This window comes from Heteronotia binoei, chromosome 13 (genome assembly GCF_032191835.1).
Source record: "Heteronotia binoei isolate CCM8104 ecotype False Entrance Well chromosome 13, APGP_CSIRO_Hbin_v1, whole genome shotgun sequence".
NCBI classification, from domain to species: domain Eukaryota; kingdom Metazoa; phylum Chordata; class Lepidosauria; order Squamata; family Gekkonidae; genus Heteronotia; species Heteronotia binoei.
In genome coordinates this window covers 18273760-18301151 of record NC_083235.1, presented here as the reverse complement: position 1 = coordinate 18301151, position 27392 = coordinate 18273760, and the positions used below count along the sequence as shown (strand labels likewise).

General features: G+C 45.2%; 3 protein-coding genes and 1 pseudogene across 3 annotated transcripts; 1 reads left to right on the top strand and 3 right to left on the bottom strand.

Moving 5' to 3' along the window:
- The first annotated feature begins 888 nt into the window (after positions 1–888).
- Positions 889–1854, top strand: LOC132581883 (olfactory receptor 10Q1-like). The gene has a single exon (XM_060253303.1). The coding sequence runs from the start codon at positions 889–891 to the stop codon at positions 1852–1854; it is 966 nt and encodes a 321-aa protein (XP_060109286.1).
- A 5891-nt stretch (positions 1855–7745) lies between these two features.
- On the bottom strand, positions 7746–8679 carry LOC132581513 (olfactory receptor 13H1-like; annotated as a pseudogene).
- Positions 8680–12629: 3950 nt separating this feature from the next.
- LOC132581440 (olfactory receptor 13H1-like) lies at positions 12630–13565 on the bottom strand. The gene has a single exon (XM_060252681.1). The coding sequence runs from the start codon at positions 13563–13565 to the stop codon at positions 12630–12632; it is 936 nt and encodes a 311-aa protein (XP_060108664.1).
- A 10973-nt stretch (positions 13566–24538) lies between these two features.
- Positions 24539–25477, bottom strand: LOC132581389 (olfactory receptor 13H1-like). The gene has a single exon (XM_060252619.1). It carries the CDS (start codon positions 25475–25477, stop codon positions 24539–24541), a length of 939 nt encoding a protein of 312 aa, XP_060108602.1.
- Between the last annotated feature and the right edge of the window lie 1915 nt (positions 25478–27392).

The following is a 27392-nucleotide window of genomic DNA, read 5'->3' as shown; positions in this document are numbered from 1 at the left end:
AAATGACCTGTGAGAAAAATGCCACTTTGGAGGGTGGATGCTATGGTATTATATCTTGCTGCCCCCTCCTCAAACCCCACCCTCCCCAGTTTCCAACCCCCAAACACCAGGATTTTCTCAACACTGAGCTGCCACCCCCATTGCCAGCATTAATTCTGGGTCGGATACCAAATTTTGAAGAAATGGAGAAAAAAGAGGGTTGGATCCAGTGAAGAACTCAGTTGGTTGAAGGAGGGAGGCATTTTCATTGATCCTCCTCTCCAGGGGTGGAATTCTAGCAGGAGCTCCTTTGCATATTAGGCCACACCCCCATGATGCAACCAATCCTCCTGGAGCTTACAGTAAACCCTGTAAGAAGAGCCCTGTAAGCTCTTGGAGGATTGGCTACATCTGGTGTGTGTGGCCTAATATGCAAAGGAGCTCCTGCTAGAATTCCACTCCTGCTCCTCTCTCAGGGAAGACTTGGAGCTCACCACTCATTCCTGTCCTTGGCTGGGCATTTTGAGCTGCAGTGGGTGAGGGGGAAAGCAAAAATAAGCCTGTGGTACTAGGGTTGTGAGCCTCCAGGAGGGGCCTGGAGATCTCCCACTTTTACGCCAGATCTCCAGCTGGCAGAGATCAGCTCCCCTGGAGAAAATGGCTGCTTTGAAGGGTGGCCTCTATGGCATTGTACCATGCTGAGGCCCCTCCCCTCCCCAAACCCTGCTCTCTCCAGGATCCACCCCCAAAGTCTCCAGGTATTTCCCAACACAGACCTGGCAACCCTATGCGATGCTGATGGAAATCCTTTCCAATAGCAGAGATTTTCAAAAGCCTCTAAGCCAGTTTGTGCGTCAGATTTCTCATACCGCAACCATCTTTCCCATCCTTGCAGGATTCTGTTTCTCGATGGAGCCCAGCGTTTGGAATCACAGGAATGCTTCCGAGGATTTTGTCATGCTTGGCTTTTCGAACCAGCCAGAATACGAGGTCTTTCTCTTTGGGTTATTTCTGGCCATGCACTTGGTCACTCTTTCAGGCCACTTGTCCATCGTGGTCGTGACTTTGGTTGAGCCCACCCTTTGCACCCCCATGTATTTCTTCCTCCGCAACCTCTCCTCTATTGAGATCTTCTACACGCTGGTCATTGTGCCCAAGATGTTGGTGAATTTCTTAGCCAGCAGCCGGAAGATTTCCTTGCCTGCATGCGCCACACAGATGTATTTCTTCATCTCTCTGGGCACATCGGAATGTTTCCTGCTGGCGGTGATGGCCTATGACAGATATGTGGCCATCTGCAATCCTTTGCGCTATACTCTTATCATGAACAGGGCACTGTGTCTCCAGTTACTGGTGGTGGTCTGTGCTACTGGCTTCGTTCTCTCCCTGGGACTCACCGCATTGATTTTCAGGCTGCCTTTCTGCGGTTCTCATGAAATCAATCACTTCTTCTGTGACATCCCGCCAGTGCTGTTCCTGGCATGTAGTGACACCCACACCGATGAGATTTTGGTTTTGGTTGCATGTGTGATGGCTCTTCTGGTTCCCTTCTTACTGATCCTTGTCTCGTATGTGTTTATCGCCAACTCCATCCTGAAGATCAAATGCTCCCAGGGCAGGAAGAAGGCCTTCTCTACCTGCGCGGCTCATCTGGTGGTGGCCGTCCTCCACTATGGCTGCGCCATTTTCATCTATATCCGGCCCAAGGCCAGCTACTCCCTGGAGCAAGACAAAGTGGTCTCTCTGATTTACACCAATGTCACCCCTATGCTGTATCCCATGATCTACAGCCTCAGGAACAAGGAAGTGAAGGGCGCACTGAGGAAAGTTATAGGGAGCAAAGTGTCATTTCAGAAAAACATATTGAGTTTCTGACAACAACAAGAAGAGAGTGGATTGATACCCTGCCCTTCACTCAGAGTCACAGAACAGTTTACAATCTCCTTTCCCATCCTCTTCCCACAACAGACACTCTATGAGGTAGGTGGGGCTGAGAGAGCTCTGAGAGAACAGCTCTGAGAGAACATGTGACTGACCCTAGGTCACCCAGAAGCTGCATGTGGAGGAGGAGTGGAGAGTCAAACCCAGTTCTCTCAGGTTAGAGTCTGCACACTTAACCACTACACCAAACTGGCTCTCTGTTTGGTAGTCAAGAAGGGTAGACCCCTCCTGTTGATTGACATGGAAGAGTATCTCATTGACTTCCATAGGAAATTATTGCCATGTTCCTTCAGTGGGAAAACTGGAGTCAAACATGGGATTTTAATACTGTATGAGAAATGCCAAAAGTGACTCTTTTTTTTTTTAAAAAAAGAACACAATGCTGTCAGACTTTGGCCTGAAAGCTACCTGGTTTCTCAAATCTGTCTCAATCTGAGAGCAGCAATAAAAACCAGGGGTTATTTTGCAGAAAAATAGGTGGTGGAGCTCATCCAGGAATTGTTATGCAGCTGCATGTACTATTCAATGGACAAGGTGAGGAGGAAGAGGGAGAACCCTCAGAAAGTTTCAGGAGCTGTGCTCCTGTGAGCTCCTGCTAAATTCAAGGCCTGATAAAAACCTTCTGTATTGTGTTACGTACCTTCCCCATCTTTAGAGGCACATACCAACTAGGCTTCCCAACCCTCCCGCCCTGGCGGGGGACCCCAGGATTCCCAGCCTCTTCCCCCGCTCCCCCAAAAAACGGAAGCGGGGGGAGAGGGGGCTCTTTGCTCACCGTAGCTGCTCCTCCGAGATGGGCTCAGGCTGGGCCCATCTCAAAGGAGCAGCTGGGATGGGGCGGGGAGGGGGTGGCGGCGGCGCCCGCTCTGCTCCACCTCTGGACGGACCCCTGGGGCCGGCGGGAGTGGCCAGGAAGAGGAGCTTCCAAGCAGGCCGCATCCGGTCTTGGCCCGGCCCCGCCGGGGGGAGGTGCTCCGCTGGAGAGGCTGCCAGAGAAGCGCTGGAGTGTGCCGCGCCGAACCCAGAAGCTGGGGAGTGTTGAGGAGGAAGAGGCGGCGGCGGCGCAGCGGGGGCCCTGCAGCAGCAGGCAGCCAGCCGGCGGGACCGCGGAGAAAGCAGGAGCTGCAGCAAGCGCCAGCCCGGGTCTCTCGCCTCCCCGCGCCGTCGCTGCTGCCCGAGCCCATGAGCCTCAATGAGCACTCCATGCTGCTCTCCGGCTTCGCCATGGCTGCTCCGTGGCTGCTCCTCTGAGATGGACTCAGGCTGGGCCCATCTTGGAGGAGCGGCTGCGGTGGGGTGGGGAAGAGGTGGCGGCAGCGTGGCGGCGTCGCCCGCTCCGCCTCTGGGGTGGAATTGGAGAAGGGGAGGGTGGAGGGAAGGAGTTCAATTGTGCTTGTCACACCCTTGCTCCTAGCTCCACCCCAGTGTCTCCTGGCTCCACCCCCAAAGTCCCCAGATATTTCTGGAAGTGACCTTGGCAACCCTAATACGAACCTTCTAGTTATCTCTCCACTGATGGTTGGCCACTTGGTATCTAGTAGAGTTAGGGCTTTTTTTGTAGCAGGAACTCCTTTGTATATTAGGCCACACACCCCTGATATAGCCAATCCTCCAAGGGCTTTCAGAGTTCTTCTTTCAGGGCTGACTGTAAGCTCTTGGATGATTGGCTACATCAGGGGTGTGTGGCCTAATATGTAAAGGAGTTCCTGAGTAGAGTCCATTTTTTCTCCATAATAGGGCTCATGTTGTAGTACAAACTCACTGAGGATGTGAGGAGGGTGCCAACTTTAGAATTTTTTGGAGATTTTCTAGGTCTGTTTTCTTTGCTAGGTCTTTCATAGTTTTAATGTTGTAGGCATTTTCTTGAAGAGGTGGGTTCCATTGTATTTTGCAGGGCTTTTTTTGGCAGAAAAGGCCTGGCAGGAACTCATTTGCATATTAGGTCCCACCCCCTGATGCCAAGCCAGCCGGAACTGCGTTCCTGTGTGTTCCTGCTCAAAAAAAAGCCCTGGTATTTTGTATGTTTTTAATGTTTCAAAATTGTAAGCCGCTTTGAGCAACGAGGAGAAAAGAGTACACTGAATATGCAAATAAACAGAATTTTTACAAAAAAAAGCAATTTTGTTTTGCCAATAAACAAAAACAAAACTATTCAAACGCTATCATAAATAAAATCTTCTTCAACTGCCTCCTGAAGATCAAAAGCGAGGGGACCAGGCTGTTCTTTAACCATGGGGCTGCCACTGAAAAGCCCCTCTTTCATGTGCCCACATGTCAAGCTTCTTTTGATTGGTGGGACAGCCAGAAGTGTTCTGCACTAGCAGCAACTCCCAAATGCTCTTCAAGGGAAACCCCAAGTAGAGTACATCGCAACAGTTTAGCCTAGATGTAAGTAAAGCATGGATCACTGTGGCTATATATGACTGAGGGTGCGGTCACACGTACCATTAAAAGCGTGTGTGTAGTGCTCAAATCTGAACTGCTGAATATTGATTCAATGCAGGGCAGTTCAGACGAGCATCCAAGAATGCGATTCATTCTGTTGTGCGCGATCAGACATCCAATACTATCACGCTCATTTCTTGGAGCATGTGTAATCAGATGGTAATTTCTGGGAGGGGAGGGGGTCCATTGAACATGCTCCCAACTGTTTGGAGCTGGGAAATCAAAACTTTCTTCAGAGGCAGGGGGGAAGGGCGAAAGTTTCCAGAATTAACGTTGCCGATCCAAACCACGGAACTGCCAGGAATTATTTTCCTAGAAATTGGCAGTGACAATGATATCTTGAAATCCTCCACATTGAAAAAAAAGAATTTTTTCCTGTTCTGAATAGTGGGATAACGTTCCCCCCCCCCCTCCGATCCTGTGTTGATTGGAGAAGCAGAAGCATCACCTCAGATTCCCGGATGATCTGGCAATGCGCATGTCTGCTGGGGCTTTTTTTTTTTTAAAGGTGAGAGGCAGTATCGCGCGTGAGCTGTCCAAACAACAAAAAGCTGATCTTGTGCCGCTGTTTTGAAAAAGGGCTGGACTTTACGTGCTGTCAAATTAACGCGGCACTGATCCACAGCAAGTCGGAATGACCCCGGATGATGCTCGATTGCCAGATGTGCATGTCTGAACGAACACATTTAATCCGTCAGCCAGACGGAGCTGTAGCGTCACTAATGGTATGTGTGACCGTACCCTGAACCACAAATAGGGGCAACTGAAGCACCAGCCAAGCCTGGGCAAAAACACACTGACCCACCATAGCCACCTAGTTTTCTAAGTTTTCTGTGTCAAGCAACACTGCCAAGCTGTGAACCTGGCTTTTCAAGGGGAGTATAACCCCACCGAAGACAGGAGAAATTCCAAGTCCCTGATCTGCCTTTCTACTAACCCAGAGGACATTTGCCTGGTCAGAACTGAGTTTCACCTTGCTCACCCTTAACAAGCCCATATGTGTATATGCACTTATGTCTGAATAATTTCTTTTATTCCTTTATTTTTTGGGGAGGGGCTTGTCTGTCCTTGTATATGAATCCTTGCTTCCCCCCCTTACATTTCCTTTTAAAATTAATAAAATTTTAAAAATTAAAAAAAAAGAAAACTGGCATGGAGGTGAGAAGACCTAAGCCGTCTTTCCCAGCATGCTGTTTTCCCAGTACAAGTCAGGCCTGCCCACACCTGGGGATTAACTTCCAAACATGGATCTCGTAGACCTTATCCATCAAGAGGACGGTGAAAGAATATCAAAGCATCATAACTCGTCAATTGTCTCTCAAGAGAGGAGTGGGAACAAGTTGAAGTAGGGATGATTTCAACAGTCTCATATTCCCAGTTTCAACCCCAAGTCTCTCTTTCAGTTTTATTACCTCTTCTGCAAACGGAATCCACAATTATTCATATTATATTCTGTTTCCTTGGACTGAAAATGTCCAGCACAAAGTATACAGTACCCAATTTTAATTGTGTATCAGTCAGTAAGTTTACAATACGTATGAATGATGTATTTTGTATTTTAATAGTTTATTGAACATTTTTTTAAAAAATACAACATACTTTTATAATGCAAACAAATTCACAAAAATCAGTAGCATAAATGCAGGAGTCCAAACCATGGATTAAGATATGAGTGATTGCAAGAACAAATGAAATAGGATCTTTCCTAATCCCAGGGGTGGAATTCTAGCAGGAGGTCATTTGTATATTAGGCCACACATCCTTGATGTAGCCAATCCTCCTGGAGCTTACAAAAAAGAGCCTCGAAAGCTCTTGGAGGATTCGCTACATCAGGGGTGTGTGGCCTAATATGCAGAGGAGCTCCTGCTAGAATTCCACTCCTGCCTAATCCCTAGTTCCAAAAGAAACAGAGAGCCATTGTTGCTCACTGACTGTTTGTGCAGTTCTGCTTTGGGATCTTCTCTACAGTCTTCTCTATGACTTCCCCTAGATTCTTTTCTTGGGACGTTTCCTGAATGTCCCCTGGACTCTTACTTGAGACTTCCACTGGATTCTTTCTCTGGGTCCACTCAGGCACAAAAATCTGTAATAAAAACTGGTAATTATAGTATGCTGAAACTAAACTATACTATGTTGAAACAACTATAGCATGTCGATCTGAAACTCCTGGTTAGCTCAGTACTTCATAAATCTTGCTGGATTTGGGATTAAGGTTCATGGGAATGCTGATAATCACTGAAGATGAAGGAGCAAGGAATGACCTGAGGAAGGGTCAATTTTGGGAGACAAAGCTCCAAGGTCAGTGCAGGCCGAATTCTAGCCAATTTGCCAAGTGTCCTGAAGGGAAAAAAAACATTTAAAAGAGGCTTAATGTATAGAAATGGGCACCTGAAGCTTTTCACAGCACAGAGGTAAAAATGTGTTCCATCAAACCTCTGTTGAAGAGATAGAGGGTTTTTTTCTCCTGGCCAAATGACAACTCTCTTCCACATTGCTGACAAAACCGCTTATGTGTTCACCTCACCCCATGAAAATTCGTATCTCTTGACAAGGCCTATGGGGTGGGTAAGGTGATTTATTAGGTAAATAATGTGTTTTCCCCCTTAAAATAACCAGTTTTAGTCCAAATTCAAATGCAGAGCCTTCAAGTTTTTTGAGAAAAATCCACAGAGAAAAAGAGAAGACAGGGATATAAAATATGTTACACACAAGTGCAGCCAGCCTAATAACCTATCACATGAACAAATAAAGAATCCTGCAAACAAAAGCATGTGAAAAAAATGGTCAGTACCGTTGAATTACCAAGCAGTGCTACTGAAGTAAATAGCACAAGGTTACAGTTGTGGGTATCTAAATAGCCATACTGTATACCAGAATACCTGAACTTGTTGAAAGAGCAAGAAGGAAAGGGGATAGAAGGAGGATAGTATCAGATAAGAAGGATGGATTTCGCCATAGTAGATAACCAAGGAGCGTCGGGTAAACCAGAGATGTGAGGAAAGGGAACAAGCCTACCATTCTTAACTACTACATCACGCTGGTTCCACACTGCTAAGAGCTCAGGGTGATCAACATAATCTGCTCCACCCTCACTTTATCCCCACAACAGCTCTGTGAAGTAAGTTAGTCTGGAAGAGGGTGACTGACTAAAGGAAAAAAGATTTAGTTGTCTTCAGAGTATTTTGATCCATCTCAGCAAGATTAATACCGACAAGAAATATCCGGTTTCTCCCCTTAATAGGGAACGAACTCTTACAAATTTTAAAAAGTGAGGATTACATCAATCAGCATTTTAGCAGTGTCCAGTTTGAAAAATGAAGTAACATGATAAACAAATGAAGACTGGTAGAGAGATGGTGGCAGAAGGTGAAGAAGTCCATTTAATATCTGGATCGCTTTCCCCCAAAGAGCTTCTGCAATGCCTGTTTCACATCCTTGTTCCTCAAACTGTATATCAGAGGGTTGAGCATGGGAGTCACAGCTCCATAGAAAACAGAGACCATCTTGTCTCTGTCAGTGGTATATTTAGATTTTGGTTGAAGGTACATGGCCATGGCTGAACCATAGAAGATGCTAATGACAGTAAGGTGAGAGCTACAGGTAGAAAGAGCCTTGCTCCATCTCTGGTTGGAACGTATTCGCCAAACTGCCATGCCGATTCGCAAATATGTCACCAAGATAAAAGTAAATGGTACAGTAAGGAGAAATATGGTATTGGTAACAGCAACAATATCACTTAAGTGAGTGTCTCCACAGATCAGCTTGCCAACTGTTTGGGGTTCACAACTGAAATGGTTGATGATTTAGAGTCACAAAAGTCTTTAGGGCCTGTGACTGTAGGGATGAGGGTCAGGACAAGGCCAGCACTCCAAGTTCCAACGGCCATTTTGACACAAACTCTCCAGCTCACGATCACTGTGTAGTGTAAGGGGTTGCATATGGCCGCAAGGCGGTCATATGCCATGACAGCCAGAAGAACATACTCTGTGGTGCCTGGATACAGGCCGATGTATACCTGGGCCATGCAGGCCACAAAGGAACTGGTTGTTCTCTCTGTGGTACAGGTAACCAAGGCCTGGGGACACTGCTGGTCATGTAGCAAATGTCAAGGAAGGAGAGATTGCTGATGAAAAAGTACATGGGGGTATGGAGGTGGGAATTGGTAATGATTAATATAACCATCAGGCCATTTCCCAGTAAGTTGATGAGGTAGATAACCAGAACAATCCAGAAGAAGATGGCTTGAGCCACAGGATGGTCAGAGAGACCAAGCAAAATGAACTCAGTCACCACTATCTCACTGTTGTTGTTCATTGTCTGCTTTGCATCTTCTCCCCTGCGTGAGGAGATTGCTTTAAAGTCTAGGCTGTGAATTGGAGAAAATGGTTAGCTAAAGAACAAAAAGAACACTTACTGGCTAACAGGCATAAGCCTAACTTGAGTCAGTCCAAGTTACAAAAAGAATAAAGGTATAAAAGGAAACATGTGAATTTGTTTGCTTCTTTTCTTTTTAGATTTTCTTAAAGTAAAAGTCAGCCTTCTCTTAGTTGTAGGCATGCCTGAGTAACTAGAATATATGGTGTGGAGGGTGAAAAAGAAAAATTCAAATTCTTATGGATTGTTGACTTTAAAAGTACCATCGGACTCAAACTTTGTTCTACTGCTTCAGACTAAGATGGCGACCCACCTGGATCTCTCATTCATCCCTTACATCTGTATTCTGACCAGTCCCCCGGAAGGGCCATTTTTATTTTATCTCTTATTTGGAATAATAGAACAGAATAGTAGATTGTAATGTAATGTAATGAATAGCAGACACTGGAATGTATTTATTTGGACTGGGGACAGGGACATAAATCTGCACACCCCCAGAATTGAATTTAAAAATCGTAACCATATAAACTGAGCTTATTATTCCTGTTTGACCCTTTAATCCGTTCAACATCTGCATTATGCTGTATGATAATTTACTGCACAACCTCTGCCTATATGGGTTTCCATTTTTGTTCCTGTCTCTGTCTTGATTCTAATTAGCCCATCCTGGCAACTAAAACCCCCATCCATCCTCCCTCTTCCTTTATGTAATGGCTGAGGAAATTCTGTTTCACTGTATCTGAAGAAGTGTGCTTGCACATGAAAGCTTACACCTTGAATAAAACTTGGTTGGTCTTAAAGGTGGCACCAGATTCAATTTTTTTTTTAAATCCTATACAGAGTTAATCCACATTGAGCTGATTGAATCCAATGGATTTACACTGGAGTAACTCTGGATAGAATTGCAAAGCTACACTTGTCCAAGTTCATGGAAGTCAATGGGCTTGAAAGAGTAATTCTGTTTAAGATGGCACTGTTATAATGCCATTCTTAGCAGAGGGACACCCTACTCAGCCTTCGAACTCAATAACTTTATAAGGGTGTAGGTGAATCTTTCCACCAGTTATATTTCTATCTCTCCCTTCCCACTAAAGATTTCAGAGAGGCATACATTGTTCTCTCTTTATCATTATTCCCTCACAACTACTCTGTGAGGTAATTTAGGTGGAGAAAAAGTGACTGGCCCCAGATCACCTAGTGAGTTTCAGGAGAGAGTGGAAATTTGAATCTAGGTTTCCCAAGACCCTAATGCTGTGCTCTCAGGGAGAGCCTGTGGCTCAGTGGTAGCACCTCTGCTTGGCAACCAGAAGGTCTTAGGTTCAATCTCTATCATCTCCAATTAAAAGAATGAGGTAGTATTGACTTGAAAAACTTCTACCTGAGACCTTAGGCCACTCAGAGTAAACTATACTGACCTTGATCGGCCAATGGCCTGACTCAAAAAGCAGATGGGGACTAAACTTCTGAAAATGGATTCCACAAAGATCTCTTTCACTGTCCTTGTGTTTGGAGTAAGCAAGACCCTTACTATAAACACTCACCTGGATTGGAGGAAGTAGAATGGTTTGAACCACTTGAGGCTTGTCACCAGGTAGAGAAAACAATATAAAAGTTTTCAGATGCTAAATTCTATTTCTGCTTCACAACTTCTAAAGAGTATCCTCGGGATGAAAAAAATGAGGGAGTGGGGAATACAAGTTCCCTCCACAGAAATGAGTTTGGCAGGACAATTTTAAGAGAAGAATTCATCTTCAAGCTGTTTCAGAATAAACCTCAGTTCCTCTTAGTTGCTTCCTAGTGAAAACCTCTTAGTTGCTTCCTAGTGAAAACCTCTTAGTTACTTCCTAGTGAAAACCTCTTAGTTGCTTCCTAGTGATTCAGTTTTCTGTTTAAAGAAACTCTGTAGTTCAGGGAATTGTGTTGGGCTGCGCCTCAGATCATCCTAGAGCTCCAGGGATTAGACAAACCTAATAGGAAAATGGTGGCAAAAGAGACAAACCACACAGCATGACTGATCTATTGAAGCATTCTCAGGCCACTTTTCTCCCTGGAGGGATACAAAATAGCATAGGGAAAAAAAGGTAAAAACATCCAAATTGTATCTGAACTAGTTCAGGTTTGATTATCACAAACTAACAAGCAAAAGGTTTTTAGTTGTGCCTCTGGCTCCATCCACAGAAGGGGGGAAATTAAGCTAAATATATCTTGATTGATGTTAGATTGCCACCAGAATAACTTTCCTTATTTCTCTCCTGTGTTCAAAGGCAAAGATTATATTCCAACAGTGTGGTGCAGTGGTTAGATTATTGGACTAGGATTTGGGAGACACAGGTGTGAACATCCATTCTGACATGGAAGGTCACTGGGTGATATTGAGCTGGTCACGCACTCTCAGCTTTGCCTACCTCACAGGGTTGTTGTGAGGATAAAATGGAGGGGGAAATGATGTAAACCACACTGGGTCCCCAGAGGAAAAAGTAGGATACAAATGATATAACCAGAGCTTTTTTTGAGCAGGAATACAAAGAAATGCAGTTTTGGCTGGCTTGGCATCAGGGGTGTGCCTAATATGCAAATGAGTTCATGCTGGGCTTTTTATATCAAAAGCCCTGTGTGAAACAGTGGTTACATCAGGGGGTGTATGGGCTAATGTACAAATGGGTTACTGTTGGGCTTTTTCTACAAAAATAAAAGCACTGGATATAAGTAAAATAAATAAGCTATCAACTGTACTGCGATCTAAATATGCTGGTGTATCAGAGTGCAAAGTGGATCTGGATCACCCAAAACTGAGCAGCTAAGTGTTGTAGCAGATGCACTCCAAGATGTACTACATAAGTTATGGAGAATATTGTTTTGCATATGTATTTTCACTGCTACATTGGTAAGAGTGCCTTTGTAGCTTTAGGTCCTGCCCTGGGTAATGCCAAGGTACTTAGGTGTATGGTTGTGTGTCAGTTGGGTGCCATTATGATAAACCGTTAAGTTCATGGTTGACAAGATTGTTACTGAGATGGAAACAGGAGCCTTGTGTTTTTCTTGGATTTGGGATTAGCTGCCATTTATGGTAGTAGTAAGTCAAAATTTTGAGGTCCCTAGTCAGTATTTCCTCAGTCCTTTCAGTTTATTTATGCCTTACTGCAATTGCCATGTCATCAGCATAAGCAAACTTAAGAACAAAAGAACATAAGAGAAGCCATGTTGGATCAGGCCAATGGCCCATCCAGTCCAACATTCTGTGTCACACAGTGGCAAAAAACAAACAAAACCCATCCTGGATATCATCTCAGGAACGTCAGAGATGTATAGATTGAAAAGAACTGGAGTGAGGAATGAGCCCTGGAGTGGACTGTTATTCAAGTTCTTCCAGGGTTTTTTTTGTAGAAAAAGCTCAGCAGGGACTTGTTTGCATATTAGGCCACATCCGCTGATGTCACTATTTCTTTCATTTGCTGATTGACTGACCCATAATTACTCAGAAAGTTCTATCACTCAGCATGTTATTTAGGAGTCAAAATAATGTTCTGCAGTAGAAAACATGTAAAAACTTGTACAACAGACCATTCCTCCAGACCCTCACCTAGGTAGGTTAGGCTAATAGAGACTGACTGGCCCAAAGTAACAAAAAAAAAAACATCATGGCAAATTGTTTGTTTCAATCTTGGTCTCCCAAGTACTAGTCTGATCCATTTGTCTTCAGACTTCACTGATAACAACGATACATAACAACAATATTGAATGCCCTGCTTCTCCATGAATGAAAAACAAATTCATATAAAAACAAATTGAAGAAAGATTACATTACTCAGCACTTCACCGTCCATGAACGTTAAAATAATAAACAAACAAAGAGTAGTCCAGAGATGGAAGCAGACCATAAAGAAGTCCATTTAATATCCAGATCCTTTTCCACCAAAAAGTTTATGTAGGGCTCGTTTCACATCCTTGTTCCTCAGACTATATATCAGAGGGTTGAGCATGGGAGTCACAGCTCCATAGAGAAGAGAGACCAACTTGTCCCCTTCAGAGGTGTATTTGGATTTTGGTTGCAAGTACATGGCCATGGCTGAACCGTAGAAGATGCCAACAACAATTAGGTGAGAGCAACAGGTAGAGAGCGCCTTGCTCCATCCCTGGTCAGAACGGATTTGCCAGACTGCCAGACCAATTCGCAAATACGTCACCATGATAAACGTGAATGGTACAATAAGGACCAGTACACTGCTGATGAAAGAGACAATATCACTAAAGTGAGTGTCTCCACAGATCAGCTTGCTAACTGTTTGGGCCTCACAAGTGAAGTGGTTGATGACATTAGAGCCACAGAACCGTTTAGGGCCTATGACTGTAGGGATGAGAGTCAGGATAAAGCCAGTACCCCATGTTCCAATAGCCATTTGGACACAAACTCTCCAATTCATGATCACTGTGTAGTGCAGTGGGCTGCATATGGCCACAAAGCGGTCATATGCCATGACAGCCAGGAGAACACACTCTGTGGTGCCTAGATACAGGCTGATGTGTATTTGGGCCATGCAGGCCATGAAGGAAATGGTAGTTCTTTCTGTGGTGAAAGTAACCAAGACCTGTGGGAGGCTGCTACTGGTGTAGCAAATGTCTAGGAAGGAGAGGTTGCTGAGGAAAAAGTACATGGGGGTATGGAGGTTGGAGTCAGTAATGATCAGTATAACCATCAGGCCATTCCCCAGCAAGTTGATGAGATAGACTGCCAGAACAATCCAGAAGAAGATGGCCTGAGCCACAGGATGGTTCGAGAGACCAAGCAAAATGAATTCAGTCCCCACTATCTCACTGTTGTTCATCATCTGCTTCGCATCTTCTCCACTGGGCAAGGAGCTGTGTGAGGAGATTGATTTAATGTCTAGGCTGTGAATTGGATAAAATGGGTCATTGAAAAACAAAAAGAACACACATGGGTTAACAGTTGAACAAAATAGAAGTCAATTGCACCTTTGAGACCAACTTAGTTTTATTCAGAACGTAAGCTTTCATGTGCATGCACACTTCTTCAGACAAGGAATGAAGTACAGTAAGCAGAGCTACATATAGCTGGTGGGGTTTGGAATGCCAAGTGGTACAAAGTTAAAAACCAATAACAGAATAATAAAGTTAACAAATCCAGAAAACCTTTGAATTGGCATGGGAAACCATAAAACAGTAACAGAATGTGAGAATGCCTGTTCATTATTCTATTGCTAATAAACCTGGGTCAAAAAGAAGGCATTTCTTTCCCAGAAGTTTTTTCCTGTCCAACTAATTTACCTTTTAACATGTAACATAAATATATACATCATTCTTGTTTGCCATTAGGAAAAAATACATTAAAATATAGTAGAAGATGGGTTTAATATATGTAATGAGATAAACAGCCCATATCCCTTGTTTGAGTACGTCAATACAAAAGCATTATTCTGATGCACTGTCCTAAAAGAGAAATACAATGGAATACCGTGGATATATCGCCCTACTTGGTGAAAGTGGGTTTAGCATATGTAATGAGATTAAAAAAAACAAAGCAACATCTCTGTTCTGTCCTGGGGGGGCGTAGGAAGATTACTCACAGACTGCATTTTATTCACCTAACTACAGTGCATTTTTCCTGTGTCTGGGTGAATCCTTGAATACTGTCTGGGAGCCAGATGAATCCAGTAGTTAAAAGAAATAATTGCAGACATGAATAGAATTTTGTAAGAGAAATTCTCTGTCCACAATAAAATGGGGAGCTGCTATGATATAATATATAATTTGTCGCTAATGTAACAAGACCAAATTATATGTGAATTGAGAAATCCCTGATCAGACCTCCTGACATTTTTATTAACAATGTATAATAAAAAGCAGAGGAAGGCCCAAATTTAGGTCATGGCTGTGTCATTGGGAGAAAGCAGTTCATTTTTCTCTCCTGCGCAATTTTCCTGAAAGAGATCATTCCTCCTCACAAAGCAGGACACTGGAGAAAAAATAGTTGTCATACAGGTACATACAACTAAGAGCTCTCCTCACATTTGCTCTTAGCTACTAAGGAAAATAGAGCCCCATGGTGCAGAGTAGTAAAGCTGCAGTACGGCAGTCGGAGCCCTCTGCTCATGACCTGAGTTTGATACCAGCAGAAGCTGGTTCAGGTAGCTGGCTCCAGGTTGACTCAGCCTTCCATCCTTCCGAGGTCGGTAAAATGAGTACCCAGCTTGCTGAGGGGAAAGTGTAGATGACTGGGGAAGGAAATGGCAAACCACCCCATAAAAAGTCTGCCGTGAAAACGTTGTGAAAGCAACGTCACCCCAGAGTCAAAAACGACTGGTGCTTGCACAGGGGACTACCTTTACCTTTATTAAGGAAAATGTTTAGGAATATAATCCATTCCCTTTAAAAGAAAATTTTCAAATTCTCTATTTCACAAGAACACCAGAACTGGCTATAGCGATCACTCTTGCTTTTAATTTTGTATTGTACCTCTCTGTTTATAGCAGTTGCTGTGCAATCCTATACAGAGTTAACCCACACTGAACCGATTGACTTCAGTGGATATAGATTGGAGTAACTCTGCATAGAACTGCAAAGCTACTCCTTTCTATGTCTATTGAAGTCAATGGGCTTGGAAAAGGAATTGTTTAGGATGGCATGGTTATAATGCCATTCTAAGCAGAGTTAAACCCTACTATGCTGTTGAACTCAATAGGTTTCGAAGGGTGTAGATTTGGATTGCCCTGTGAATCTATCCGTCGGTTATATTTTTATATCTCCCTTCCCAGTAAAGAGCTCAGAGAGGCATACATTGTTCTCTCTTCCTCATTATTCCCTCACAAGAACCCTGTGAGGTAATTTAGGAGGAGAAAAAGTGACTGGACCCTGGTCACCTAGTCAGCTTCATGGCAGAGTGGAGATTTGACCCTAGATTTCCCAGCTCCTAATTCAACAGGGTCAGAGAGGGCCTGTGTCTCAGTGGTAGAGCTTCTGCTTAGAACACAGAAGGTCATAGGTTCAATCCCTACCATCTCCAGTTAAAAGAATGAGATAGTATTGACTTGAAAAACCTCTAACTGAGACCTTAAGCCACTCAGAGTAGACTATACTGACCTTGCTGGACTGATTCAGTGTAAGGCAGAGTACAGGAAGCAGATCGGAACTAAACTTCTGAAAATGGATTCCACAATGAACTCCTTCACTCTCCTTGTGTTAGGAGTAAGCAAGACCCTTACTTATAAACACTCACCTGGACTGGTAGAAGTAGAATGGTTTGAACCACTTGAAGCTTGTCACCAGGTTGAGAATGTAAACTTTTTTTTCAGATGCTATGTTCCATTTCTACTTCAGAAATCATCTGAAAAGAAGAGTGTCCTTAGGGTGTAAAAATGAGGGTGTGGGGAATACAAGTCCCCTCTATAGAACTGAGTTTGGCGGGAAGATTTTAAGAGAAGAACTCAAGCTATTTCAGCTGTCTCAATTTGTGTGGTAATGAAAGCCTCTTTGTTGCTTCCTAGTGATTCAGCTTTCTGTTTAAAGAAACTCTGTAGTTCAGAAATTGTGTCTGGCTGTGTCCCATCAGATCATCCTAGAACACCAGAGACTAGATGAACCTAATAGGAAAATGGTAGCAACAGAGACCAAACCCCACAGCGCATAATAGAACATGACTGAGCTATTTGTCTGAACTCCCCTGCTGCAAAGTTAAGCTATTTGGGAAGTCTGAACCTTCTCTTCCATTTTGGAGAGCCAGTTTGGTGTAGTGGTTAAATGTGCAGATTCTTATCTGGGAGAACTGGGTTTGATTCCCCACTCCTCCACTTGCACCTGCTGGCATGGCCTTGGGTCAGCCATAGCTCTGGCAGAGGTTTTCCTTGAAATGGCAGCTGCTGTGAGAGCCCTCTCCAGCCCCACCCACCTCACAGGGTGTCTGTTGTGGGGGAGGGAGGTAAAGAAGATTGTGAGCTGCTCTGAGAATCTTCGGAGTAGAGGGCGGGATATAAATCCAATATCATCATCATCATCATCATCATCATCATCATCATCTTCTTCTTCTTCTTCTTCTTCTTCTTCTTCTTCTTCTTCTTCTTCTATTGAAGCATTCTTAGGCCACTTTTCCCTCTGGAGGGATGAAAAGTGGCATAGAAAAGAAAAGAGGGAAATCCAAATTTAATTTGAACTGGTTTGTGTCTGATGCTCACAAGCAAGCAAAAGGCAACTTCTTCTCACTGGCATGCAAGCCTGCCTGGAAGTTGGGACAGAAAGTCACCCCAGACACTCATCTATTCCTCCATTAGGCAGGATTTGGAATTCTCCTTTGGTAGCCTGCCTTCCCCTCTGGTTGTCATAGGCTGCAGTCACACTACAGGCTTGGCATGATCTGGCCACACAGAATGTTTTATTTGTAATGGGAAGTCTTGATCCCACCCTGAACCGGCTTCACTGCGTGCTCACCCCATGGCCAATCATTCAGATTTTTGTGGCATCCTTTCCCACCCACCCCCATCCATGGTCATAAGTGTGTATCTGAAGCTCCAGCTCCTTTTTGACAGCTCCACAATCCCTCTGCCAAGTACTCTGGTTCCTCTCAGCCTCCTTCCCTTCTCCTCTCTTCCTTGGAATACATGAAAAGGAGGTAAAGTGCAGATTTACCTGAGAGTAGTACAATGAATTCAGTACATTTAGTCTTGTGTCAATCATGGGATGTTCTCAAACAGCAACTCTAATGCAGAAACAAGAGAGAGGTTTTTTTGGGGGGGAGGATTTGTTGCTCAGAAACAAGTACCCTAGGAGTGGCCATTTCAATGTACAAGCAGTGATGGACAATGCCAGGGACGATTATACAGATATGTGGACATCGCTACCTGATTTTTAAAAGAGAGGCAAAAATGGAAGAGAAGGTTCAGACTTCCCAAATAGCTTAACTTTGCAGCAGGGGAGTTCAGACAGCTAGAAATGCAGGGTGAAAGTGCAGAAATCCATAAAGGTGGGTCAGAACGGGGTGCCAGCAACTGGGGAACAGGAGGCAGATGTTGCTGTTTGATCGTACACTTTACATCCAGAAGGAAACAACAACGATATCAGATCAAACTGCTCATGGGACTACAGCAATAGATTAGGTCTATGTGCACTTGCATGCGTGTAGGCATGTTTACATGTATATAAGCGTGTTCTTCTTCTGTGCCACCATCTCAAACTAAATCCAACCTCCCTTGTTACCAGTGGCTTGGGCAACACTAATAAAGGCTGCTTCTGAGCATATACAAAGGACAAAGTATCCTAGTTGCTTCAGCACTTCCCCTGTATGTATGTAGTTGCATGAGTGAAAGGCCAGGAGTGCAGGGAGGAATCTGAAACACAGTCCCCTCTTAAGCAGGGAGACTTTATTAGCTATGGGATCACTAGATATAGGTATAACTATTCTGCCAGTCGAGGAGCTGGTGGCCACCAGTAGGAAATGACGGGCCTGGGGATTCCTGTACTCCTGAGGAGGGGAAGGTATGACGGTGGGAACAGGCAGAATTATAAGGGAAGGAGGCTGAGACATGACAGTGCTCGGCCACCTTCCAGCCTGCATCCCATCCCGATGGTGACAGGTAGTGGGGCCAGGTGAAATTACTCGCCTCTGTCACTGGTGTTATGTAATGCCAGTTCCATCAATAATAGGACCGCTACCCTTCGGGAATTCCAACTAGAGCAGGATGTGGACCTGGCATGCGTGACCGAGACCTGGGTGCACAATGGGGAGACTGTAGCTCTCACCCAGATGCCCCCCCTGGGATACTCGGTCTTTCACCAGTCGCGGACTAGCGGGTGGGGGGGGGAGAGTGGCACTATTCATATGAGAGGTTTACTCCTTTCGGGCTCTCCCGGCCCCGGAGATCAAGGGCATTGAATGTGCCGGTCTGATGTGGGACGGTGGGGAGGGGTTGGCGATCTGGCTGGTGTACTGTCTGCCTAACGCTCCGGCTGGTGCCTTTCCATCCCTGATGGAGGCCGCGGCGGGCTGGGCATTGGAGTGCCCAAGGCTTCTGGTCTTGGGTGACTTCAATGTTCATGCCGATGACGCGGCCTCCAATTGGGCGATGGACCTGGTGTCATCCATGGTGACACTGGGACTCTCCCAAATTGTTACAACGCCCACCCATCAGGCAGGGCACATGTTAGACCTGGTTTTCGCGGCGGGAGTTTTAGTGAACAATATAACTGCTAAAGCAGTGCCATGGTCGGATCACTATGCCCTCAAGGCTCGTGTGGATGTGCCACCCCAAACCTGTTTAGGCGGAGAGTGTATTTTATCTCACCCGCGGAGCCTGATGGAACCGGAACGGTTCCTGATGGCGCTATGGGATCCCTGGCCCCCTGGCGATTCCTTGGATGATTTGGTGGAGTCTTGGAATGATAGGCTCTCCAGAGCCATTGATGAGATCGCACCTAGGCCTCCTCTGCGCCCGCGTTTAAAGCCGACACCGTGGTATAACCAAGAGTTGCGGCAATTAAAACAGGGACTCAGACGACTAGAGAGGCAATGGTGGCGTATTCGAGACAAAGCGACTCGAACATCTTATAGAGATTATGAAGTCCTATGAGATGGCAGTCAAAACTGCAAAGAAAACATACTTTGCGGCTAAGATTGCATCTGCAATTTCGCGCCCGGCACAACTATTCAATATAATTCGGAATCTTACAACGCTGCCACAAGGCAGACCAAATTCTAATGAATTGGAGATTGGCTGTGAGGCTTTTGCAAATTTTTTTGCGGATAAGATCGCGTCACTCTGCCGCGACCTCCCTGCCATATTAGAGACAGTTTGCGAACCCAAGGAACCGTGCCTGTCTTCGGATCATGTTCTGGATGGTTTCAGTGCTCTCAGCCTGGAGGAAGTTGACAGGATCCTCTTATCTGCACACCCAACAACTTGCAATTTGGACCCATGCCCTTCCTGGCTGATTAAATCCTGCCAGAGGGAGCTTAGATATCCTGTACGGGATATCATAAATTGATCCCTGAGGGAGGGGCACTTTCCAACACCGCTTAAAGAGACGGTGGTCCGCCCCCTCTTGAAAAAAACAACATTAGAACCGGCCGCATTGGTACACTACCAGCCAGTCTCGAACTTGCCCTTTTTGGGCAAACTTATCGAGAGGGCAGTGGCGATGCAGCTACAGAGTTTCCTGGAGGATGCTTCCATCCTTGATCCCCTTCAGTCCGGCTTTCGCCTGGGCCATGGGACGGAGACGGTGTTGGTTGCCCTGGTAGATGACCTTCAACGGCATCTGGACCGGGGCGGCTCGGCGGTGCTGATGTTGTTGGACCTGTCAGCAGCGTTCGACACGGTCGACCATCGGCTACTGACCTGCCACCTCGCTGACGCGGGGATTCAGGGGTTGGCCTTACAATGGCTTTCCTCTTTCCTTGAGAGTCGGGGACAAAGGGTTGCGATTGGGGGTGAGCTGACCCGGAGACACACGCTTGATTGCGGAGTGCCTCAAGGAGCGGTTCTCTCCCCGATGTTATTTAACATCTATATGCGCCCCCTTGCCCAGATTGCCCGAAGGTATGGGCTGGGTTGTCACCAGCCAGTTTGGTGCAGTGGTTAAGTGTGCAGACTCTTATCTGGGAGAACCAGGTTTGATTCCCCACTCCTCCACTTGCACCTGCTGGCATGGCCTTGGGTCAGCCATAGCTCTGGCAGAGGTTGTCCTTGAAAGGGCAGCTGCTGTGAGAGCCCTCTCCAGCCCCAGCCACCTCACAGGGTGTCTGTTGTGGGGGAGGAAGGTAAAGGAGATTGTGAGCTGCTCTGAGGCTCTTCGGAGTGGAGGGTGGGATATAAATCCAATATTTTCTATCTGCTTATGGATGGCTGGCCTGCATCCCAGAAAACTTGGACCGGTCGTTACAAACCATGGCCAGGTGGCTCAGGCTGAGCGGGCTGAGGCTAAATCCAGCGAAGACAGAGGTCCTTTGCTTGGGTCGTCGTGTTCTGGGAGGGGAAATCCCCCTGCCAGTTTTTGACGGTGCGCCACTGACAGCGGCGCACAAGGTCAGGAGTTTGGGGGCACTATTGGAGCCTTCCTTAACAATGGAGGCTCAGATAGCAGCCACTGCTAAATCTGCATTTTTTCATCTTAGACGGGTGAGGCAGCTGGCTCCTTTCCTGCAGCGTGACGACCTAGCAATGGTGATCCATGCAACGGTCACCTCGAGGTTGGACTACTGTAATGCCCTCTACATGGGGCTGCCCTTGTGCCAAACCCGGAAGTTGCAGTTAGTGCAGAATGCCATGGCCCGGTTGTTATTGGGGCTCCCAAGATGGGAGCACATTCGGCCAGGGCTCCGGACTCTGCACTGGCTGCCAATAATATACTGAGTTCAGTACAAGATGCTGGTTATTACCTTTAAAGCCCTATATGGCCTAGGACCTGCCTACCTTAGGGACTGTCTCTCCCCAGATGTTCCCCAGAGAGTACTGAGATTGGGATCTCAAAATCTGCTTGTTATCTCCGGGCCAAAGGAGGCCCGCCTGCAATCCACCAGGGACAGGGCCTTCTCCATAACGGCTCCTTTCTGGTGGAACCAACTGCCGGAAGAGGTGAGGGCCCTGCAGGACCTTGGTCAGTTCTGCAGGGCCTGTAAGACAGCCCTCTTCTGGCAGGCTTATAATTAACTGGCATTAGAAGCTGAGTGTAGTTCTGATAGACTGCCGTTATATGTTTTATATGTTTTATTATTCTACTGTTTTAACTGTGTAAGATGTTTTAAATTCAAATTATTGTTAGATTTTTATGTGTTGTGAGCCGCCCTGAGCTACTTCGGTGGGAAAGGCGGGATATAAATAAACTTGAACTTGAACTAGATCACAAGAGAACGGAAAATTAATATTCTGTCTATTAGTGATGCAGATCCAAGGAAAGAAACAGGAAAAATAAAGCCTTCAAGGTGTGGATCCTTCTAGCACAAGTCTCTCATTTGGTGCAAAGGAACAATTATAAGTTGCCAGAGAACTGGTCTGGCTTTAATGTCATGCCTTTTTCCTTGCCAGTTTTTCCAGACAGTTTGGCGTAGTGGTTAAGTGTGCAGACTCTTATCTGGCAAAACTGGGTTTGATTCCCCACTCCTCCCCTTCTGCTGCTGGAATGGCTCTCGTAGGAGTTGTCCTTGAAATGGCAGCTGCTGTGAGAGCTCTCTCAGCCCCACCCACCTCACAGGGTGTCTGTTGTGGGGAAAAGAGATAAAGGAGATTGTAAGCTGCTCTGAGACTCTGATTCAGAGAGAAGGGCAGGGTATAAATCTGCGGTCTTCTTTTTGTTTTTACTGGGAGCATCCTTGATTCTTTAAAAAAGGATCCCCCTTCTTTCCCTTTTGATATCTGTGGACGGAAAACAGGGCCAATGGGGTGGCAAGGAGGGATTGCGCCCTAAAGCTTGTGGGGATTTCTCCCCCACTTGCTTGCCAGTGCAACTCCTCTCTTTCCTGTTCCAACTCGAGTTCAACCGATCATCTCTTTTCTGTTAAAACAGCAACTCAAGGCAGTTAACACAAAAAGTATAAAACTCACATCCAAGGAAGCCAAAGGAAGGGGTGCCTCCATGATTCCTCTCCTTTTGCAGCCACTGGATGGAAATCAATTCATGTGTAACAAAAATCCTTATGCAGCTTAGCAACTGCCATGGGTCCTGTGGCTCAGATGTACACATGAGTTTCCACACTTAGAAGCTGATTCTCAGATTAGGATCACAGCACATGATGAGAGGAGGATTAAGCCTTCTACCTATGCAATTTTTCTGACTTGAAAGGGCCTGGGGAGCTGCTATTGGTTCTACTGGGAGAATTTATGTCTTCTGATGGGCTATGTTTCTCCTGTGAGGCAAACAGCAGCTCTTTGGCTCGTTTTAAGTTGGAAAACAAGTATGGAAGTGTGGAGATCTAAGCCAAATTTCCAGGTGTGCTGTTGTCCTTCCCAGTGCAAGTCAGGCCTGAACATACCTGGGGATTGACTTCCAAACATGGGTAACAACATAAGAGAAGCCATGTTGGATCAGGCCAATGGCCCACCCTGTCCAACACTCTGTGTCACACAGTGGCAAAAAAAAACAAACCACGAGGTGCCATCAGAAGGTCCATCTGTGGGACCAGGACACTAGAAGCTCTCCCACTGTTTCCTCCTCAAGCACCAAGAATACAGAGCATCACTGCCCCAGACAGAGAGTTCCAACAATACGCTGTGGCTAATGGCCACTGATGGACCTCTGCTCCATATGTTTATCCAATTCCCTCTTGAAGCTGTCTATGCTTGTAGCCACCACCACCTCCTGTGGCAGTGAATTCCAAGATCTCCTAGACCTTGTGAGTTAAGAGGACATGCAAAGAATATGAAGACATCAATTAACTCGTCAATTATCTCTCAAGAGAGGAGAGGCGCCAAGTTGCAGTATGAATGATTTCAACATTCTCACCTCCACAGTTTCAACTCTAAATCTGTATTTCAGTTTTATTTACTCTTCTGCAAATGGAATCAACAATTCTTCATCTTCATATTATATTTTGTTTCCTTGAACCAAAAATGTCCATCACAAAGTATGCATTACCCAATGCTAACTGTGTATCAATCTGTGATTTTAGAATATGTATGCATTATGCATTTTGTATTTTAATAGTTTATTGAACATTAAAAAAATACAATATTCTTTTATACTACAAAGAAATTCACAGAAACTGGCAGCATGAAGGGAGAAGTCAGGCCAAGGATTGATAAATCAGTGAATGCAAGAAAAAAATGAAATAGGATATTTCCTCTTCCCTAGTCCCAGAAGAAACAGAGAGTCATTGTTGCTCACTGACCCAGAACGGTTTGTGTGGTTATGGCCTAGGACAGGCGTGGCCAACGGTAGCTCTCCAGATGTTTTTGCCTACAACTCCCTTCAGCCCCAGCCACCATGGGGCTGATGGGAATTGTAGGCAAAAAACATCTGGAGAGCTACCGTTGGCCACCCCTGCCCTAGGATCTCTCCTGAATTTTCCCTGGGATCTCCCTAAAGTCTTCTCTAGGACTTCCCCTGGACTATTTCTTGGGACTTTTCCTGGACTTTTGCCTGGATGCCCCTGGACTCTTACTTGGGATCTCCCTTGAGGCAAGTGATGCTCTGTATTCTTGGTGCTTGGGAGGGCAACAGTGAGAGGACTTCTAGTGTCCTGGCCCTACTGGTGGACCTCTTGGTGGCACCTGGGTTTTTTGGCCACTGTGTGTACAGAGTGTTGGACTGGATGGGCCATTGGCCTGATCCAACATGGCTTCTCTTATGTTCTTCTGTGACACAGAGTGTTGAACTGGATGGGCCATTGGCCTGATCCAACACGGCTTCTCTTATGTGACACAGAGTGTTGGACTGGATGAGCCATTGGCCTGATCCAACACGGCTTCTCTTATGTGACACAGAGTGTTGAACTGGATGGGCCATTGGCCTGATCCAACACGGCTTCTCTTAGGTTCTTGTGTGACACAGAGTGTTGGACTGGATGGGCCATTGGCCTGATCCAACATGGCTTCTCTTATGTTCTTATGTTTCTCTGGTTCAACTCAGGCACCAAAAGTTCCGGAGGGAAACTGGCTGTTAAACATGATCTAGTTGAAGTGCTAGTCTCCAGAGTATACTGTTATCAACAAAAATAAACAGGAAACCAACTCCCACAAACACATCTTTAAAAGTGAGGATTGTAACTGTCACCATTTTAGCAGTGTCCAGCATGAAAAATGAAGAAAATTATAAACCAATGAGGACTGGTAGAGAGATGGTGGCAGAAGGTGAAGAAGTCCATTTAATATCTGGAATGCTTTCCCCCAAAGAGTTTCTGCAATGCCCGTTTCACATCCTTGTTCCTCAGACTGTATATCAGAGGGTTGAGCATGGGAGTCACAGCTCCATAGAAAACAGCAAACATCTTGTCTCTGTCAGAGGTATATTTAGATTTTGGTTGAAGGTACATGGCCATGGCTGAACCATAGAAGATGCCAACAACAGCTAGGTGAGAGCTACAGGTAGAAAGAGCCTTGCTCCAGCCCTGATCAGAGCGGATCCGCCAAACTGCTAGGCCAATTCGCAGATATGTTAGCAAGATAAAAGTAAATGGTACGATAAGGACCAGTATGCTGTTGGCAAAAGAAACAATATTGTTTAAGTGAGTGTCACCACAGATCAGCTTACCAACTGTTTGGGCCTCACAACTGAAATGGTTGATGACATTTGAGCCACAGAACCGTTTCGGGCCTGTGACGGTAGGGATGAGGGTCAGGATAAAACCAGTACCCCAAGTTCCAATGGCCATTTGGACACAAACTTTCCAACTCATGATCACTGTGTAGTGTAAAGGGCTGCATATGGCCACAAAGCGGTCGTATGCCATGACAGCCAGGAGGACACACTCCGTGGTGCCTAGATACAGGCTGATGTGTATCTGGGCCATGCAGCCCATGAAGGAAATGGTTGTTCTCTCTGTGCTGCTGGTAACCAAGGCCTGAGGGACACTGCTGCTGGTGTAGCAAATGTCTAGGAAGGAGAGGTTGCTGAGGAAAAAGTACATGGGGGTATGGAGGTGAGAGTTGATAATGATCATTATAACCATCAGGCCATTCCCCAGCAAGTTGATGAGGTAGATAACCAGAACAATCCAGAAGAAGATGGCCTGAGCCACAGGATGGTTGGAGAGACCAAGCAAAATGAACTCAGTCACCACTATCTCACTGTTGTTGGTCATCATCTGCTTTGTGTCTTCTCCACTGGGCCAGGAGTTGTCTTAAGGGACTGCATTAATGCCTAGGCTGTGAACTGAAGAAAATGGGTAGCTGAAGAAGAAGAACATTCTGTGGTTAATAGTCATAAGTCTAGCTTGCGTCAGACCAAGTTACAAGAAGAATAAGGCTACAAAAGGAAAGATGTGAGTTTGCTTATTTCTTTTCATGTTTAGGGTTATAAAGTAAAAGTCAAACTTCTCTTAGTTGTAGGCATGCCTGAATAACTGGAATAGATGATATAGAGGGTGAAAAAGAAAGTTACATTCAAACTCTGATGGTTAAAGGAACCAATATAAATTCTGTGAAATCACTGAAAAACCTGAAAGAGTACTTCTAGCTTCTGTTGAGAAACCTCCAAAGAAGGAGAGCCCACCACCTGCAGAGGAAGGCTGTTCCACTGAGGAACTGTTCCAAGTGTTAGGAAATTCTTCCTAATGTTGAGCCGGAAACTCTTTTGATTTAATTTCAACCCATTGGTTCTGGTCTGACCTTCTGGGGGAACAGAAAATAACTCTGCATTATCCTTTATATGACTGCCCTTCAAGAACTTGAAGATGGTGATCACATCACCTCTCGGCTGTCTCCTCTCTAGGCTAAACATACCGGGCTAAACATAACCAGAAGTGAGAATATTCAGTCTGAAAAATTCACTTTATCAATGCATGGTTGGTACATCCATAGGAGCTAAATATTTATGCTATAAGTTACAAGCAGCAGAAGTGTGGAAGTAGAAACACAGACAAGAAAGCTAGTGGCAAGCAATAACCATGGAAAGATAAATCAATCCATTGAGGGTGGGTGAGGACCATTCCTACTTGCTGAAGATCAGAGGAGAATTAAGATTAAAAAAAGACAAAATCAACACAAGGCGCAGTGTGAGACATGGCAAGGACAACAAACTAACATCTGGAAGGGCAGGTACTATCATGATCTGGTCCTCTGCAGATGCTAATTATTTCTGCTTCTTATGTTTTATCCTGTGTTTTCCTTGATTTCATCTGATTTTATGTTAACCCTACTCTGTACCTCTTCAACATTTTTTGCCCATTCTGAATCGACTGATTTCTCTTTGGTTAGTGATTCATGCTGACTAACTTATTAGAGCCTTTGACCTAGAGCAGGGGTGGCCAAACTTGCTTTTAACATAAGAGCCACATAAAATAAACATCAGACGTTCAAGAGCCACAAAACATGAACGGCAGATGTTTGAGAGCAGGCAGGCAGAAAGGAAAATAGATGGGGGGAGAGGTGGAAAGAAAGCAACTTTAACTTTAAATGCATTGTCCAAGCTGCCAGCTGGCTTGGCCTGGAGAAGTGATTTAAAGAGACAAATGCCTTATCCAAGCCAGCCAACAGGGTGGCGGGAGCTTCAAGAGCCACACAATATGTGTGAAAGAGCCACATGTGGCTTCCGAGCTGCAGTTTGACCACCCCTAGAGAATATCAAAACTCTTGTTCAGGCTTGGGGGAGAGCTGCATTAATTTAATTCAGCACTTTTCTGTCATATTCTCTCTTTGCATTTTCTTTTATAGAAGAATAATTGACTGGTAACAGTACATGTGGGAAGATTAAAATTTCCCCAGTTTCTCCAGATATGGTAATTTTTAATGTTAGATCTGTGTGCATATATTATTTTGCATTGCAACTCTTCAGTTTGCACAGATCCAAAAGACACCATTGACACATGATAACATATACAGGAGAGGAGCAAATACAGAAGTCCAAGAAAGCTGGTGTTATTAGATCTTGCACTAATATTGCCTAAGCGTCTATGGGAAACTTGGAACATATGTCACCCAAATAGTTTTTGACTCCCTCCTTCTAACCAGTATTATTTTCAGCCTCCTTCAGAAGTAAGAGCAGCACATCACTCACAGACT

Coding starts and splice junctions, on each gene's coding strand:
- LOC132581883 (XM_060253303.1), top strand. CDS start 889: ATGGAGCCCAGCGTTTGGAATCACAGGAATGCTTCCGAGGATTTTGTC.
- LOC132581440 (XM_060252681.1), bottom strand. CDS start 13,565: ATGATGAACAACAGTGAGATAGTGGGGACTGAATTCATTTTGCTTGGT.
- LOC132581389 (XM_060252619.1), bottom strand. CDS start 25,477: ATGATGACCAACAACAGTGAGATAGTGGTGACTGAGTTCATTTTGCTT.